We start from the raw sequence: 18,091 nt of genomic DNA on the forward strand, positions 1-18,091 counted from the left end.
CACAGGGGGGCCCTTCCTGTGTCACCCCCCTCCCCCCACCCTCTTATCTCCCCTTGCTTTTCTCTGGAACTGGCTCTTTTGGAACAGCCCCATCCAGCCTCTCCTGGGGCTGTGGGGCTGGATTTGGGGCTGCGGTGGGCAGCACAGGGCCCGATCCTGCTGCCAGCTCCCACACGTCTGTCCCACAGAGCCAGTGCCGTGCTGCAGCCTGGTGAGCGTGACGGCGGTGGGAACCATCAGAGCTGGGGAGAGGAGGGGGCGCTTTCCTTCCTTTCTTTTTTCTTTTTTTGGATGATATTTTAACAACAGCTCCTTATTCTTCTCCTGCCACCCGGGACGGCTGCTTGCACAACGGTCGTGGGAGAGCGGGAACTCGCGTGTCTAAGCGGCACGATGGGAACCCTCGGGTCTCGCTGAGCGCGGTTTGTCCCAGCTCGGGGTGCAGGCAGCTCGGGGTGCAGGCAGCTCGGGGTGCAGGCAGCTCGGGGTGCCAGCCCGGCCAGCCGTGCAGCTGAAGCTGCGTGCTGTGTGCCTGCAGGAAACATTCCTGCCCTGCTGTCCCCAGGGCGCGCGCCCTCACCCGGCACCTTTACGTGCAGCGGGGGGGGTCCTGCCTGGGAAGGGTTTGTCCTGGACATCGTCAGACCTTCTCTTTCTAAATCCACCCCTTGTGCAACCAGACCAGAAGCATCCGGGGTGGGTCTGGCTGGACACGTTCGGACCTGAGACCGTCTCCAGCCCCGTGAAGGCGCTGCCTGCCCCGGTCGGGGCCGGGGAGCAGCTGGGCGCCAGTGGGGCCATTGTTGGTGCCGTGCTGCGGCTTTCGGCGGCACACTGAGCTGTCTGTCTGCGGCTCGGCAGGGCTTTCATCGTTTAGGGCCAGAGGGCACCGACGGAGTGTCGTGGTGGCTGCCCTCGTGCACATCCCAGCTCCCCGCTCCTCTTCGGAGCCCGCCGATGCCCGCTCTGTGCCGGGCGCCGCGAGCTGGGCTCGCGCTCACTGCTTTCAGGGGTGGACTTGCATGAACGCACAGACCAGAGGAGCTCAGGAGCATCTCACTGCAGCACCGGGCGACTTTGGGGGCTAATATCCCGTGTGGTGAGTGAGCTGCCCTGTTTTATGGCGTTCCCACTGCTGCGTTGTGCAGATGCTGCGCGGGGCGGACGGAGCGGTGCTGCAGCCCCAGCTCGGGTGCCGCTGCCGGAGCCTCGCCGTCGGAGGGTCCGGGCTCCCCGGCACTAGGGCTGGGTGTTTGTTTGCCTGGATTCCCCCGCAGGATGCGTGGGCCTGGCTCGGGCGATGAGAAATTTGCATGCGCAGGCAACGCTTGATCGAGTTTGTGGTTTTGAGCCGAGCGATGATGGCTCGGGCACGGCCTTGTAAAAGCACGAGCTGCCTCCTTCGGGCTCGGCCTCCGCTGTTGGTACGTGTGAACCCCTGCGGACTGTTACCCTGTCCAGACATGACTGCAGGCGGTAGGGTACAGCACCGTCACACATCCAGGATGCATGCCCTGCTCACAACCCCATTTCAGGGCCCTTCAGGACGTCGGGAACAAAAAAAAAAACAAAAAAAAAAACCACAAATGTGTGGAGCACGTGGAAGGCTGCGTAGCCAAGAGCTCGGGGAGTTGGGGCCCCTGTGTTGCTTTTGTGGTTGCATTGCATGACTTTCTGTGTTGAGAGCAAAATACCTGTGGGGTCACAGGGCTGGGGGGTCACCGATGGGTGGCTCATGCCCTGGTGGCTCCTGGATGCCTGTCCAAGGGGAATCCGGGCATCCCCTCCCCGAGCACTTTGTACAGCCCGGGTCCTAAATGCTGCCATTTCCCTCTGGCTGCGATGCTGTCCCTGTCCCTGTCAAAGCTACGCAGGGGCTGGGTGAAGCCCAGGCTGGAGGCTCCCAGCCCTTCTGGATGTTTTATGCTTGGTGAGAGTTGTGATTTTATGGCAAGACTCTTAATATAATTGCACTTCAATTCATTTATCTCTAAAATTTGATGGGCGTGTTGCGGAGAGGGGAGTGGTACAGCTAGCTCATTCATTTAAAAAATAACAAAAAACAAACAAACAAAACCACAAAAGCTCTGATTAAAGAGTTAATGTTGAAGACCGAGCCTGAGGAGTGCCTGTCCAAAAATCCTGCCGGGAGCAGACATATGGCAGGCGGTGTCTCGGGGTGACAGGAGCATGGTGGACACAAATCCCGTGTGTCCCGTGTGTGGGGATGCTCCAGCTGCCCCCACAGCACGTGTGAGCGCCGTCCATGGCTCACAGGCTGGGTGGTCGCAGCCTCTCTCCCCGAATCCACTGGAAATCCCCCGTGGGAAGAGCTGCTACGGCTGGCAGGGGGCTCTGCGTGTGCGGGGCACCCAGGTGGAGTTTGGGGGCGGCGCTGCCTCCAACCCAGTAAATCGCGTGGAAATGATGCTGGGGTCTGGGGACGCGTCCCTCTTGTCCCCCAGCACTGCTCAGGAGCTGTCACCTTTGTCCAGCTTGCCCTCCTCCTCCTCCTCGTGCAGAAGTGATTTATCTCCTGCTTTCTGGCCTCCCCCCAGGCTGGTTCCACTTGCCGTGGGCTCCCAGCCCGCTGCGCGGGGCTGTAAAAGCCACATTTTCTTTGGGAATCGGATTAGGGCCCCTTCTTCTGCGCTGGCGGATGGCAGGACATGAAGCCTCCCTTTGTCCCGCGGCATTTCTGGCCCAGCTGCAGCGCGTTAACCCTTTGTCACCGGGGGTGACACAGAGCCGGCGGCGAACGGCCCTTTGCTGAGCGCCGGGACCTTTCCTGCGTGGTGCTGCAGGAGGTGAGCAGGAGGCAGGGTGGGCTCGGGGCCCTTCCCCAGCACCAGCCTGGCTGGGAAACCCTAAAACAGCCCCCCTGGGGCTGGCAGCGGGAGCAAACCCGCGGCTGGTGCCCAGCCAGGCGCTGGCACAGGCTGGGGCAGAGGCATCCTTGGGGCAGGGGAGCTGAGGACTCGATCAGCGCCTGTAGCAGGGCTGTTACATGCACAAAGTGCCCGTACGGCTCCCGGGAAGCTCCCAGCCCCCCTGCCCGGGGTGCGAGGAGGTGACGTGGTTTGGTGCCCGCTGCTTGGCTCTGACCTGCCTTGGCCGAGCGCGAGTGCAGGTGGCCGTGTGCTGGGGACGGGCGGTGGGTGCCCGTCCGCACGTCGTGGTCGTGCCGCACCCCCGGGGCTGGGGGCTGCGGTGGTTGTGTTTTATTCAACTACGCTGTGCTGTGAAAGGTGGTGGAGCTGCATTGCTCCTCTCTTGTGTATTCACGTGAAAGGCAAATTGCAGGAGGACTCACCCTTTCTGCTCGCACGCAGAGCTGGTCGGGGTGCCCGGGGCAGCTCCCTGCTGCGGGCACCAACCCCAGTTATCGGGGCAGCTCCCGGTAAGGGCAGAGCAGGGATTTCCCCGCTGGGATCCCGGACCGAGTCAAACCGTCACCGGGAGCAGTTGGCGAGGCCCCTGACAGCCGCCCTGTAGGACTTTGTCGGACGCCCACTGCATTCTCCCCGCGCCCCTCTGCTCCTTACACGCCAAGACGCGATCGCCCCGAGGCGAACGGTCGCGGCCGTGCTCTGCAGCACCCCGCAGCTGCACCCAATTATCCCGCTGACCCCGGCCCCACGCAGGGCTTGGGAGAGGCCTTGGGGCCGGCACAACCCCAAGGGCCACCGGCCCCAAAACAGCTGGGATGGAGCGGGGCTGGCTGACGGCCCCGGGGGCTGCTGGCAGGGAGCAACGCGCCTCTTGCGCTCCCGCGTCTCCATCCCGCCCATCACCCCTTCCCCGTCCTCCCAACCCTTCCCCATCCAGTGCTCGGTGCTTTTTTGCAAACCTCCTCGGTCTGTCTGTGCCGCTGCCGGTCGGAGGGAAGCCGTCGGCGATGGAGGAGAGCTAAGCTGCCACAAGGAGCCCTGCGGAGTCCCCTCATCTCTCCAACTTGTCCTTTTGATGGTTTTTGAACAGCTCCTGGGCCTGTTGCCCCATGGGCATGGGGAGGATGGTTTCCTTCTCCCTCCTGGGAAAAGGCACTGGGCACAAGAGCGAGGTACGTTTCCTCCCATCCGGGCTGTGCCGTCTGTCCCGGGTCCCTCTCAGCCACAGCATCAATGCACAAAGACAAATCAGCCCCTGAAAAGCAAAATCGGTGCCCAAATCAGTGACGCAGGGGGAGCAGGTACCAGGTGCCCTCTGCTTTTGACCAGACTGGCACGCCAGTGGCCAAACTGGTGGCCCCTGCAAGCGGCAGGATGTCGGGAGAAACTTTTTTTTTTCCTGCTTGATTTACTTTTTCCAAACATTTGCGACCCAGGAGCAGCTTCCTAGCAGAGTCCCTTCCCTTCTGGAAAACGGTGGATTGCTTGAGCACGGCGAGGAGCTGCGGGAGGGCAGGGTGCTGCTGCCGAGGCCCGGCCTCCCTGCGCGGCGCTGTCTCGTGCCAAGGACACGGTGCCAGCTGCACGCGTGTGAAATAATTCCTTCCTTCCTCCCCGCCTGCCTTCCTGGGGCTGGAGGAGCTGCTCGCTCCCGGTGTGGGAGCGCGTTGTCCCTCGGGGGGGGACACGGAGGGACGGGGGGGTGTTGGTGGCTCTGAGCGTGGCCTCCAGCAGAAAGGGGGAAGCCCCCGGCTGTGGGTGTAACGCGGGGCTCTCAGGGTGGCAGCGGGTTTTGTTGCTTGCTCCTGGCCGGGGAGGGGCTGAGGGTGATCACGGAGCCTGCGGGGTCCCCGCGCTGCCCCGCTGCCATCTCGGCTTGGGGAGACTTCACCCACCCCACGGAATTCCTTTTAGGCAAGCACCGCTGCAATACCTGCACAGATGTCCTTCCTACACAGGCTGCCAGCGAGCAACCCGAAAGCTGGGAGGCTCGAAAGGGGAAAAATTAAACCGGCATCAGGCTCGGGAGCCCCGCAGTGAGAGGGAGGAGACGGCGGTGCCGCGCTGGGCTCTGCACCACGGGGCCCTCGGGACGTGCAGAGGGCACCGCGGGCTTATCGGCCCCAGCGCTTCCTGCCTGGGGGCTGGGGGCAGGCCTGCAGCACGGCTGCTGGGACGTGGTGGTTTGGTTTAGATGCTGCTGGCGGCGAGGAATATTCTGCTCTTGCTGGCAGGGACAATTTCTTTCAGTGTTAAATTTTGGGGTGTTTGATCCGTGAGGCCGTGTCCTTTTCCACGGTCGTGCTGCTTCTGCTGCATCTGCTGGTGCTCCCCCCGGGTCTCTGGCTGTGCTTTTCCTTCTGCTATTGATCCAGGGTTACGATAAATACAGCTGGCAGGGCTTCCAGGGTGCTGAGCGCCCGGCGCATCCACCGGAGTCAGCGGGGCCGTGCAGGTGGTCAGCACTGCTGCGCTATTAGGAAATAAAAAATGTTTGCGAAGCCCTAACGCTGCGCTTTGTGCTGGGGCTCGGCGTGGCGCAGTGTGGTGAATATTGGCAATATCTCATCGCGCACCCGAGGAAAGACGTCCCTGCTCCCTGTGCTCCGGGGATTTGATGTTTGCCTAGAGCTGGGCTGCTCGGGGTGCAGTGGTTTTGTTCCCAGTGCTGCGGGTCCCCCTCGCAGGCCGGTGAGTCCTGGTAAGGCTGCCTTCGTCTGCAGGTTTTGGGTCTTCCCCAGCGCCAGGCAGCGATGGCTGCGGTCGGGATGGAGCCGGGCGGCTGTGCCCGGGGCCGGCCCCGCTGCCGGGCACTTCTCTGGTGCAAGATAAAGGACAATGGTTGGGATCTCCCCCAGAACTTGTAGCCAGCTCAAATCCCTTGGTGCTTACAACACCAAGAGGGCCTCGCCAGAATTGCTCCTAACCCTGTTTTTTCATTTTATTTTATTTAAGAGGAGAACAATGACTTTGTGGTTAGAAACTCTGAGCTGGGGGTTTGGATGCAACTCTCGGCTCCGCTGTAAGTTGTGTGTGACCTTGGGCAAGCCGCTTAACGCTTCTCCTCCTCATTTTAAGGCAGGGATAAGGCTGCCTCCTTCCCCCCCTGCTCTGCCCTGCCTGCTCCCTCCCAGCTCCGAGTCTGGAAAGGGCACAAGGGCACGGGCAGAAGTGGCACGGCAGGGGGCTCGGATCGGGATCAGGGAGGTGCCCCTGGGAAAACAAATCCCGGAGGCTGCTGCTGTCCCTGCGGGAGTGCCTTCTCCATGCAGACAGCCCCCAAACCGCCGGGAGGAAAGGCACGCTTACGAAAGCCCCGCGGTTTTATTTTCTTTGGGCCCAAGGATGCCGCAGCGCTGACCTTCTTTGCTGCCCGCTCCCCCACCTTTGTTGCTTCTCGGGAGGAGGAGACGCGCGGAGGCAAAGCGCTGAGTCGAAACAAAACATTTTTGCACGAGTTGATTCGGAAAACAGCCTGTGCAGCGCGTGAGCTCGCGTCCTGCCCCAAATGGCTTTGCAGAGCTGCGGCGACCGCGGGGAGGACCCCGGCGGTAGGTTCGGTTTGGGTGCTTACAGCCGCGTGGAGCTGCAGACGTGCCGCTGCGTGGCGGCGAGCCGACGGCGTGGGCAGGAGCAGCGGGTCCCGTCTGCAAAGCCGGGTGCAGCCGAGCTCTCGCTCCCCCGTTTCCCCTTGGAAGCTCCCGATGGAGCCGGGCAGCGCCGCTCCCCAGCTCTGCGTCCCGCTCGTGCCGAGCTCTTGCAAGGCTGGAGCGCCCTGCAAACAGCCCCCGCTGCTGCTTGGCCAAGCCTGCTCTGGCATCTAGTGCTGGATTTTCCCGGAGATTAGGGAGATTAAAGCACTAATGCCCATTGATAGGGGTTAAGGCTTTTTTTTCTTTTTTTTAAAGTCATAAAACGCGGCGTAATCTAGCAGAAAGCTGCGCACAGCTGCAGCGTAAGCAGACCGAGGCTGGATTTCCTGCCTCGGCGCTGGGGTGGAGGTTTCTCAGAAACTGTCATTTGTGGCACTTGCTGAAGTGGGGGAGCGCCAGGCTCGCCCACGGGCTGCAGCCAGCGTTTTCGGGGCAGGCTCGGCTGCGGCGGCGGCTGGAAGTGGTCGGGAAGGGGAGACGGAGGGCGGCACTGCTGCCGGCGGCGGGGTCGCTGCGGTACCGGCCCTGCTCCACCAGCTGTTGAGCGTGGGGAGCTTCTGGTTGCCCTGCTCCTGCTCCTGGTTGCCCTGCTCCTGGTTGCCCCGCTTCTCCTGCTCCTGCTTCTCCTGCTCCTGCTTCTCCTGCTCCCGCTTCTGCTTCTCCTGCTGCCATGCAGTTTTGCAGGAGCAGCAGGACCAAGGACGTGCCCGGTGCTCGTGGGCAGCAGATGGCCCACGGAGGCTGGGCGTGTGAAATGGAGTCCTTTGGGGTCTGGAGGGCCGCAAACGTGATCCTTCTTAACCCATTCGTCCTCCTCCGGCCCTCTCCTGGTAACGGGGCGTCTGAGAAGCGTAGGGTCTGGGGTATGGGGTGAGGGAAGGGGTCCGGCAGGGGCAGCCTGGCTCCGTGCACCTCGCAGCCTCCGCCCGGGGCAGGGCCTCCTGCCTTCCCCTTTCCTCTCCCCGCCGCGAGAGGAGGAGGAGAAGCTCTGGTGGTCCAGGTGTAAGGCAGGAAGAGCTCATAGGGCCCGATAACAACTTTACTCAGCTCGACGGGCGTGATTTTAAAAAGCAGCCAGGCCCGGGGGTGGGCAGTGCCCAGGGCAGGGCATCTCGCATCCTTGGCCCCACAGTGTCCCTACATCGGCCCCACGCTGTCCCGGGCTGCATCGGCCGGGATGGAGGGGGGGGGATTGGGGCGGGGGAGGGGGAAGGGAGCAGAACAGAGCTGGGGGAGGGAAGGGCCATGGGGGAGGGGAAGGGTGAGGGGGGAGGGAGGGGGATGGAGTGAGGGGAGGAGGAGGAGGAGGAAGGGTGATGGGGTGAGAGGAGGAGGGGGGGGAGAAAGGGTGATGGGGGGGAGGAGGAGGAGGAGGAAGGGTGATGGGGGAGGAAGGGTGATGGGGGAGGGGGAGGAAGGGTGATGGGGGAGGAAGGGTGATGGGGGAGGGGGAGGAAGGGTGATGGGGGAGGAAGGGTGATGGGGGGAAGAGGAGGGTGACGGGGTGAAAGGAGGAGGAGGAGAGAGGGTGAGGGGGGAGGAGGAAGGGTGATGGAGGGGAAGGAGGAGGAGGAGGGGTGATGGGGGAGGAGGAGGCAGCAGGAGGGCAGGGGGAGGAGGAGGAGGAGGAGGCAGGGCAGCAGCAGGAGGCGGGGAGCTGCCGGAGCCGCCGCCGCCGCCGCGGGTGAGTCGCCGGTGCCCGGGGCGGGAGGAGCGGGCGGGGGTGGGATTTTTTTGGGGGGGGGTCGCATTTGGGGCGCCGTGCTCTGGGGCAGCGCCCGGGCACCCCAAAAGGGCTCGCTGCTGCCGGCGGGGGAGCAAACTCCGCGGGTTTGGCTGCAGGGGAGGGGGGGGCACCCCGGCTTTGGCTGGGTGCTCTCGGCCCGTACCCCCCCTACTGACCCCCCCGCTCCTTCCTTGCGGGCTCTGGGGGGGGGTGCTGTTCCCCGGCCCCCTGTAGCGATGCGGGGATTGTTCGGGGCCGAACAGCGGCTGGGGGCCGGGGGGGGCCGGGGATAGGGACGTGGAGCGGGGGGGGCGAGATGCTGGGGAGCCTGCCCCCCCCCCGGCCTGAGCCTGCCCCCCCCGGCCTGAGCCTGCTCCTGCAACGTGGTGTTCCGGGGCACCCGGACACAATTGGCCTTTGTGAAAAAGAGAAGGAAAAAGGCAAAAAAAAAAAAAAAAAAACGAAAAAAAAAAAGGCAGCCCTGGGCGTACATTGCTCCTGCAGAACTCGGCCCCGGGGTGCCCCCTCCTCGCCGCAGCTGGGGGGGCCGGGCGGGGAGCCCCAGCCCCGGGTGCCTGCAGTGGGAGCATCCCGCGGCGCTTCGGGGCCGGCAGGGCTGCGGCAGCGTTGTGTTCCCCTTGCACAAAGGCACAAAAAGCTCTGCAGAAGAGCAGCGGCGGGGGTCAGAGGTGCTTTCTGCCCCCCCCCCGGGGACCTCACTGTCCCTCTCGTGCTGAGCATCGTCACCCAGGGGGGCAGCGGGGGGCTGGCACCGCCTCCCCTCTGCAGCGGGGCAGAAAGTGGGACTGAAACCACGCTGGGCGTCACGGGCCCGCATGTTTCACTGCGTGGGGTTTCATAGTGTGGGTACAGGAGAGCCCCCAGCAAAGCGGGGGGGCTCTCTGGTGGAGCACGGCGTTCATTCAGGCCGGGGGCCTGGAGACCCCCGTGTGTGCGCCCAGGGCTCGGTGCTCAGCCGGCGAGGCGAGCCTGGCGGTCGGCTCTGATCCCCTCTTCCCTTTCAAGTTTCTCCCGGCGAACGGAAAAGGACGACAGCAACAACAACTCCTCCTTGCAGGTCTCCGTGAGCGGTTTCCTGTCTGTCAGCCGAGCGTTGGCCTCACGTGGTCGCAGAAACGAGGCCGTGCGGCCGCTGTCTGCGGCGGGAGGGCGAGCACGTGGCCGGGGCTGGCACCGCGCGTTGGGTCCCTGCACGAGCGCTTCGCTTCCCAGCCCGGCAGCCTCTGCAGCAGCCGGAGGGTTAATCCTGGAAGGAAAGCGGCGCTGCGGGGTCCCAGTCCGGTGTAAAATGGGGAAAGAGTGGGGCTGGGCCTTGGGGTCTGCTTCCGGAGCCCAAAAGGGGGAAGCGCACCAGTGGGGACAGCTGCGCCTCCGCACACGCACGTGGTGCGTGCCCAGGGCTCGGCACCACATCCCCGTGGGCTCTCTCGTCAAAGTGCCTGTCCCAAAGCAGGAACCACTGGTTGCTTTGTTTTATGTTTTGTTTTTTTTTTTCCCCCAGAGATCGCTGTGAAAATGTATTTACCCCTCACGTGAGCAAGAAGACTTTGCACCCGGAGCTGCTCAGGAGCGTCCTGTGCACCCGTGTTTTGTAGATCGGTGATAACACTGCGGGGGGAGGCTCTGCCTCCTCCTCTGCAGGCTGCTTCAGATGAATTCACTCTGCGGGCTGACCGCCCCCCCTGCCTCAGGGGGGAGAGCAGGACCCGGCTGCGCCTCTGTCTCTGCCCAGGCTGCCCCACGAGGGCGTAAAGGGAAGGGGTTTGCTCCTATCTTGTGTGCTTATTAGGCCACCTGGCCGCCGCTCCGCTGGCTCTCGGGTGGATTTGGTCTGGTGAGGTGTAGTTAAGCGTCCCCTGCTATTTCTGGGTCACGGCTGTTGTCACCCCAGTAGAAGTACAAGCCGAGGAGGAAGCGTAACCAGCGGGTAGATGGGCCCGGGCTGGCGGCGAGCCCAAAACCGTAGCCTGGTGCCTGGGGACGGGAGCAGGCGGCTCCAGCTCGGGGCCTGGCTGTGCCAGCTGGGCTCAGATGACTGCGCTCACATAACGGCAACGTCCCTGAGGTACCCTCGGCTGCTGCTGCTGTGTGGCTTCGGGACACCAGGCTGGGCCCTCTGCCAGGACACCGAAATTTTGGGGGGCTGCCATGCCTCGTGCTCCTGCACCCCTGTGTCGAGGCCAGCACGGGCAGGCAGCAGTCGGGGCTGGGGGACCCCGCGATGTCTCTGAGGGCGAGCTGCGGGCAGCGGCGGCTCCTGGGCCACGCGGGGTTTGCATCCAGCCCTGGCTCTGCTGCCTGCCACCTGTGGTCTCCTCGGAGGAGAAAACTGTGGCTTTGCAACCTGCTGCGTGGGCTGGATCCGTTGCTGTAGCTCGTGCTGGGGAAGCAGAGGAGGCCCCTGCAGCAGGGCTGCCCAGGAGGGCTCTGCCTTCCTCTCCATCCTCATCGTCATCTCTTAGGGCACGGCCGAGCAGCCGTGCTCAGCTCGAGAGAGCTTGGTGCCGATTCGGAAGGTCGGGGGAAAGTTGTGCCCTTCTCCGGGGCTCCTGCAAAGCAGCCCTTCCCTGATGCTCAGACGATGCCAAAGCCTTCAGAGCTGACGGCTTGCGAGTTTGGCGTGCAAGGTAGAAAAGCCCTGGAAGCGGCGCGCTCTGCAGCCCTGCCAGTCTGCTCTTAGCTAGCTGGGAGCTATAAATTCACTCTTTGCTTCTAAAAACGTCTCCGTTACACCCAACAGTCATAATTTTGGAGGGTTGTTGCTTCCAATCGTTGGAAGGTTAGCTGGTCTGCGCTGCTCTCTTGAAAACATCTGTGGATGCTCAGCTGCCTGGGAAGCTGTTATGTTTTCCTGCCCTCAGCTGACTGATGTGCGCTGTTGTTCCATGCTAGGAATCTTCTCTCCGTGATAGCGCAAACCCGTCCAGCAGACCTGGAAGCGTAATGTGTTTCCAGTCTAGCACCAAGTGCTGCGTGGAGGGACGGGGAGTTACAGTTATCCCCACCCCAGAAAGCTCTGTGCGGCGTCCTCCTCTTCTGCGGGCTGGTCGTGGGGCTGCCTGAGACGTTCCTGCTTCAGCCTCTGCAAAGGCTGCTCAGCTTTGTGTGTCCGCAGTGCAAGTTCTGGTCTCCCACTGGCCACTCTCCCAAATTTCCCGTGAGGATTCCATGAGCTGGGTTGTTCTGGGGCAGCAGCGAGCCCACCCCGGTGTTTGCAGCCCTGCCTGCAGCCCGTTGTTGGTGCAGCGGTTCCCCAGCAATCCCAGCGGTTCCCCAAAGTCTTTTTGCGAAGCCCATCCCACGGGGACCCTCCCGCTGTGTCCTCTGGGGGCTCCCCGCCCTGGGGGTGCCTTTCGGTGGCTGTTTCGCAGATGTTGGCCTTGGCTTCCGTCTCGCGTGCGTTAATTACAGCGCAACAGCCCCAAACTTTTGGCAAAATGAACTCGGGAGCTGCTGTCCGAAGTCACTCCGGAGCCCGTGCCGCAGCCGCGCGTTGCCTTGTGCTCGGCACGGCGCTGCCCTGCGGTCTCTGCCTCTCCGGTGCCTGCGTGGAGGGGGTTTCCCTGGCAGAGGACATCTCGGGTACGGCTGTCCACGAGTTGCTGCACAGCTCGTGTTTGTCCAGGGACACATGCGGGGGAGCTGGAGGGAGCGCAGGGCTCCCGGTCCCACGGGCAATGTGAGCAGCCCCTGCGCTTCCCCGGCTGCCTCCGTGGGGGAGGCCCAGAGCAGCTGTGTCCCGGTGGCACTGAAAGGCAGCGGTGTTTGAGGCCTGATCCTGCTGCTGCCAGGGGCTCAGCACCATCCAGGCGTTTCTCGCAGCATTGTATGTTTGTTAATTCATCCCTTCCCACCGCGCCGTGGCCGGGCGGGCGGTGCTGGCACACCGAGTGCCGCCGTTTTGGCGCCGTCCCCGTGGAGAACACGAGGGCTGAATCCAGCTCCCTGCGGTGCAGTCCTGGGGCAGCCACTGCTCCTGTTCCAATTTCATTCCAGGGTCTTTCTACTTCAGACAAACGCCTGCTGAGAGCGCTCCCTGCCACCCATCAGCGCAGCCCCGTGTGCCTGTGCCGTGCACCACAGAGGTCCCGGGGCTCAGCCGCATCCTGCCTCTAAAGCTGGCACAAATTTCTTGCAGCCGAGCGGGATGCTCGGGTCCGTGCTTGGTAGCAGAGGCTCGGCTCTTCCCAGGCTGCTGCCTCGATGGGAAGCTCAAAGGGAAGAGCGAATGTGTGGGTTGCAACATTTCCCTCGGGAGCCCGCTGGGCAGTTGGTGTCTGTGCATCCCGGTTGGCCCGCAGATCCCTCCTCGTTGCGACATATTTATTTATTATTTCCCCAAGCCGCAGCCAGATGCTGGGACGCCTTGTCCTTTAACTCACTTCTTCCTGCGGGCCAGCTGGAGCAGCGTGGGCCGCGCTGCTGGCCGTGCCGCGCGGGTGCACCTTGGTGGCCGCGCGCCTGCGTGCTCCGCAGCCGCAAACCATGGTGCGTGGGAACTCCTCGCCTCCCGTGGCTTTTGGCTGGTTGTTGGGTCCCGAGCCCTCCTTGCTGCATCGAGGTGAAGTGCTACAAGGCTGTTCCCATGCTGGGGGGGCAGTGTGGGAGGGGGTCACCCCTCCTGCAGGCTGCTGGTGGCTTGCTAGCAGGGCTGGAGAGCAGCAAGGAGGTGCTGCGGATGCTCCCCAACAAACAGGGGATGCTTTCCCGCTCCATTTGTTTAATTTTCCTTCTGGACCTCACCTGTACCGGTTTCCCTGTCCTACAGGGCCGGCGTGCTTCAGGCTCTAGCACTCGGATGCCCTACCTGCGGCCCTCCCGGTGCCGGCAGCAGTTGAAGCGTTTCATAACCTCGTGCTTCTGGTGGCACAGACTTCCCACGTGATTTATCATTTTTCTAGCGGTATGTCGGGTTTTTTTCCACTTTTGGCCTTGCCACTTCGAAGCAGTGCTAACTCAGGACCGATGGAAAGGCCTCTGGCGTGCCGGGCCTGTAATCTGCTGAAGGAGCAGCCGGCAGCGTGCTGCCAGCTGTGCTACAGCCCGAATTTGTGTGTGTGCCTGGTGCAGAGCCGGGAGGAGCAGCTTGCTGCTGCGTGTGCCAGACCTGCGTGTTTGCTCCCCAGCGGCTCCGTGAGTAACGCTGCTCTGCACAGCCCGGGGCTGGGGGGTGGAAAAAAGCGTTCAGAGCCACCCGTATCGGTCCTGGTGATCAGTTCTGGTTTGGTTTGTTTTTTTCCTGCTTGACTCAAAGTGCGCCGTGCTTGCAGGATGTGAGGGCTTCTGCCTCGCAGCCGGCTCTGGGCTGGTGCTGGGCCCTGGGCTCTGCTGGTCACCGGTGGGGAAGGGACGGGGGGAGTCGTGCTGGGACGGAGCCCCTCGGCACCGCCTGCGCCCTGCGCTCAGATCCCTTGGGAGGCAGGGAGACGAAGGCACCCAGCACCTCATCAGAGGTCAGAAGTAGCGGTGGGGTGAGGCCAGTGAGCCAGGAAAGGAGCTGAGGTCTGTAGTGGTGCTTTGAGGCACGAGAACCTTGGCAAAAAGCTACAAGGAAATGGAACGCGTTGGCTGGTGGGGCGGGGAGCTGGGCATCGAGCAGCAGCAGCCTGGGCTGGGGGAGGCTCTCCCTGTGTCTCCCTAACCCCTCAGCTGCTTCCCTCTCCACACCTGCGTTCCAGGAGCATCCTCGGCGTGGCTCACGGCTCCACCAGGAGCTTGCGAAGAGCAGGGGCCGAGCTTGTGCACGCTCCGTGCTTGGGCTGCGAGCAGAGCGCGTCGCCCCGTGACCCCCAGGCCTCCTTCCTGCCTGGCAGCGGCGGTCCTGCCCGCGGGAGGGGACGGTGCCGCCACCTTTTCTGGTGAGGACGTGGAATGAGGCAGCAGACAGATGCGCGTTTGTTTCTCCCTCATCCTCCAGAGACATCTGCCTCCGTTATAGCAGGAGCCCCGAAGCGTGTTGGTGAGCTGCGCGCTCCGTAGCCGCCCTGTGGGTGGGACAAGCGCCCAATTCCTCCAGAAAGCTGAAGGCTTTTTGCTTTCCCTCTGACAGACGGTGGCAGAACCGGGGCAGCATCACGACGGCTCCATCACCGCGCAGGCACTTCCTGCTGCAACCCATTTTGGGGCAGACGTGTTGGTTTTCGGTTCTTGGCGGTGTGCGCTGGGGTGGGGCAGCGAGGGGCGAGCTGGGGCCTGCGGGCACCGCACCGTGTCGCTGGCAGCTTGGAGCGGGCATGGGACGGGGAGACCTTCCCTGTGTGACAGAGAGCTGCCCGGCTCCCCAAAATGTGGCCGTGAGGCATTTACACCGGCAGTCATCGTAGCGCTGTAATTACAGCAGTAGGATGATGTAGGAATGTGAGTTTTTAATGGCAGTGTTGTGGCACAGGGCTGTTCTGCCGAAAGCCTTCGTCACCCTCACTGCACGAACTCCGGGCTCGTGCCGAGGCTTTCCCTGGTGCTGGGCCTGGCTCCGCTCGGGGCGAGGGACCGGCTGCTGGCGGGGGGCTGCCCACGGTGCCGGGAGCGGGGTGCCCCGAGGTGCTCCCCCTGCACACCAGGCTGCAGGGCCGCGTCCTTTTGCTGTGCTCCAGTAGGCTTGGTAACGGGGGCGGGGATCAAGGTGCACGTGCTAAAAACTGTAATCCCAAATTAGAGATAATTACAGGTGAAGGAAGATGCTGTGTGCCTGCTCTTGGCTTCCAGATGCCCCAAATGGTGCGGAGATGCCGCGTGCGCCTTATTCCTGCTTGGGACAGGGCAGGCAGCTCCTCCTGTGCCCTGCCCGGAGGAGCACCGTGGTGTGCCCGGCCCTTTTCCACCCCTGACTGCTCTCTCTCTGCTTCCCCAGGTCCCGAGGCCGTTCCCAGCCACGCACCCGGCATGACGGACGCCCCGCGGGATGCCGGCCCCAAGCAGGCGGCGCCGGCGCGGCCGGAGAAGCCGGCGGCAGACTTCGGCTACGTGGGGATAGACGCCATCCTGGAGCAGATGAGACGGAAAGCCATGAAGCAGGGCTTCGAGTTCAACATCATGGTCGTGGGTGAGCGCTCCCCCCGGGCCAGCTGCCGGCAGCGTGCTCAACGAGCTGTTTGTTTTCTGTTGTGACAATGTTTGTCCTCTCCGTACCCTCCTCGGGCGCAGCAGTTCAGCTCTGTGGCGGTGGCTCTGCTGCAGGAGTCAGCAAATCCTGCTTCCAGAGCGCTGGCTTCAAGTCAGCAGTACTTAAAGCTGGGATGGGACGCGGCCTGGAGCTGGCTGTGGTCCCGTGCACCTTCCTGGAGGTTGGGGTGCGTCGTCTGTAGGCACATTCCCAAGACGAGAGCCTTGGGAGGTGTCAGTAACCCTGCAGAGGGTGACAGCAGCCTCCTCTGGGTGCCGTGCGGGGAGCCCTGCAGTGCTTCGGCCCCGAGAAGTCAGGGAGCGTGGTAATGCTGACGTGCTGGGATACCAGCACCTTGACGTTTGCTGGCGTTTCCAGCAATGGGGCCGAAATGCCTGCTTGTGAGTTTTCCCGTATTTATGACGTGGTGCCGGGAAGCCTGGACAGCAGAGGGAGCCACGCTACGAGGGGGCTGCGGCGGGGTCGGTCCCATGCTGGGCTCCCCATGCCGTGCGGGCTCGGTGGCACCCGGCGCTCTGCTCCTGGCTGCGTGGCAGCGCCTGCGTCGTGTGCTGACGGCCCTTGGGCTGGAGGGGCGGCAAGGTGGGGGAAGGACGGGCTCGGTAAGCGAGGGAGGAAACGCTGCGGGCATTTGGCGGTGCAGATAAAGCAGAGGTTTGGGTGGCTGGGCTGTCCGGCTCGCATCTGGGTGCTGGTGGCTCCTTTGGGGATGTGAAACTTCGTAAGAGAGGCTGGGGGGGTCCCTGCTTGTGGGGAGGGAGAGGGGAAAGGCTGTGACAGTGGTGTGATGGGGGGGTCTTCCCATCATTTCCTCCTGCGAGGAGCTGTGTGGGGCTGCAGCCTTGGGTAGGGACACCCATGTGCTGGGGACCTCCCCCAAAAGCCCTGGGGAGCATCCTGGGGATGCAGCAGGGCCTGATCCAAGGAGTTTGCTAATTCTGTGAAGCCTGTAGCTGCCCTGTAGCTTCCCAGCGGGCTCTGTTGATGCCCTGCATTTCCCCTTTTTGATTTTTTTCCCGCAGAAATGGGTCTCAGAGGGGAGGGCACCCTCGGATGTGGGCTGGGAGGTCACTGCGAACCCTTTCGCTGCAGAACCAGTTTGTGCAGGCTCCCGTGACATTTTTAATGTGAAAAATGCTCTTTGCAGCCAGTTCAGCAGCACTCCCAGGGCAGAGGGATCACAGCACTAATCCCGAGAGCCTGCACGTGAGATCTCAAGGGCTGAGCCCCCGATCCCCTGCCAGGAGAGGCACCCCCACACCCGACTGCTGCTCCGGGAATGTCCTGGGCGAGCGGCTCCGGGCTTCCCAGTGCTCCATCCCTCCTGAGCAGAGGCTCCTCTGCTCTCTGCTTTGCAGCTGCTGGGAGAAACGATCCCAAGGGCCTGGAAAACCTTGTTCTTCCCCCGGCAGGCTCCGGGCGGGCTGTTCGCAGCCTGGGGAATTCGGTGGCAGCATGAACAAGGCGAGCTCCAGCCCTGCCAGGAGACCCGGGAGGAGCACCCAGGGTGCCCTCAGAGGGACCTGGGGGTTCCAAGGATGTTCTGCTGGAGCCAGGAGGAGCAGGCGGCCCAGAGCTGCTGCTTTCAGCCGTGTTGTGCCCTTGGGACGGGCTTTGATGGCGTGTGACGCCACCGATGCAGTGGCAGGGGACGCGGAGCACGGTGGCTCTCTGCAGGGGCTGCCCTCGTTCTGCCGTGTTCCTCCGGGAGGGGAGCTCAGGCTTCTCCCGGGATTGGTTTGGCTCCTCTATTCCCACCCGGTCTAAGCTGTGAGTCCTTACGTTAAAATCCTTGTAATCCCCGGGTCACAGAAGGGAAATGCCAGCCAGGGAGGAGCGGGGTGACTTGGGCACAGGCGGAGGGAATCGAGCACGTCTGCAGGCAGGGAGCTTCCCTCTGCCCAAAATCCCGTACCCCTGGGTACCAGCAGGCCGCTTCAAAGGGGTTTCATCAGCCGCACCGAGGCCGAATTTCAGTTTGGGGTTGTTCCGTGGGTGTTGCCTTTCTTACTTTCAGGAGTCCTTGACCCCAGCCAGGTCCCCGTGTTTCTCCCCTACGCCCGCTGCGATGGCTGCAGGCGAGCGGGGCGCTGCTGTGCGGGACCGCGGCGTGCCGGCTGAAAGGAGGAGCACTGGGAGCACAGCTCCGGGCTGCTGCTCGGTCACAGGGCTGGGGCAGCCAGCCCGGGGCTAACGCCCAGGACCAAGGCGCTGGCCAGCCCCGCTGCTGGCTTGGCTCTGGCTGCCTTGGGCAACCTGGGTGGGTTGGGGCACTTGATCTAAGCGAACACCGTAAATGCTGTCACCGTAACACCATAAAAGCTGCTTTTTTCTGCCCTCGCAGGATGTGCGGCGCTCACTGGGATGGTGTTTCCATGACTCAGGTGCTGCTGGCCTGGGCCAGCCAGGCTCCGTGCAGCCAGGGGGCTGTCTGTAGCAAAAGCAAGTCCGGCAGAGCAGCAGCAGCGGATGCAGAGGGCTCAGGTGTCGGAGGCTGCTGCCGTTACATCAGCCCAGCGAAGGGCTTACGGAGCTGCTCGCTCCTCTTCCCAGGGGAGCTGCAGTGGGGAGGCTGCAGGAGTGATGTGGTGGTGCTGGAAGCTGCCGGGGTGATGGTGCTGGCTGCTGGTGACGCTGTCGTGGCCCCAGACCGGTGCCTGGCCCCGTTTGCCCCTTT

General features: G+C 63.3%; 1 protein-coding gene across 12 annotated transcripts in view; it reads left to right on the forward strand.

The window, feature by feature from the left end:
• SEPTIN9 (septin 9) overlaps positions 1-18,091 on the forward strand; it is a 129,511-nt gene that overhangs the window by 96,667 nt on the left and 14,753 nt on the right. For 10 of the 12 annotated variants that reach the window (XM_083804822.1, XM_083804819.1, XM_083804824.1 and 7 more), the window contains one exon: positions 15,142-15,333. In XM_083804822.1, the coding sequence (XP_083660948.1) occupies positions 15,142-15,333 (192 nt within the window). Of the gene's footprint in view, positions 1-6,313; positions 6,443-8,105; positions 8,229-15,141; positions 15,334-18,091 lie in introns of those variants that run through there. The other 2 variants (XM_083804814.1, XM_083804815.1) reach the window with 2 other exon arrangements.

Source organism: Anser anser (genome assembly GCF_964211835.1).
Source record: "Anser anser genome assembly, chromosome: 19".
Lineage (NCBI taxonomy): Eukaryota > Metazoa > Chordata > Aves > Anseriformes > Anatidae > Anser > Anser anser.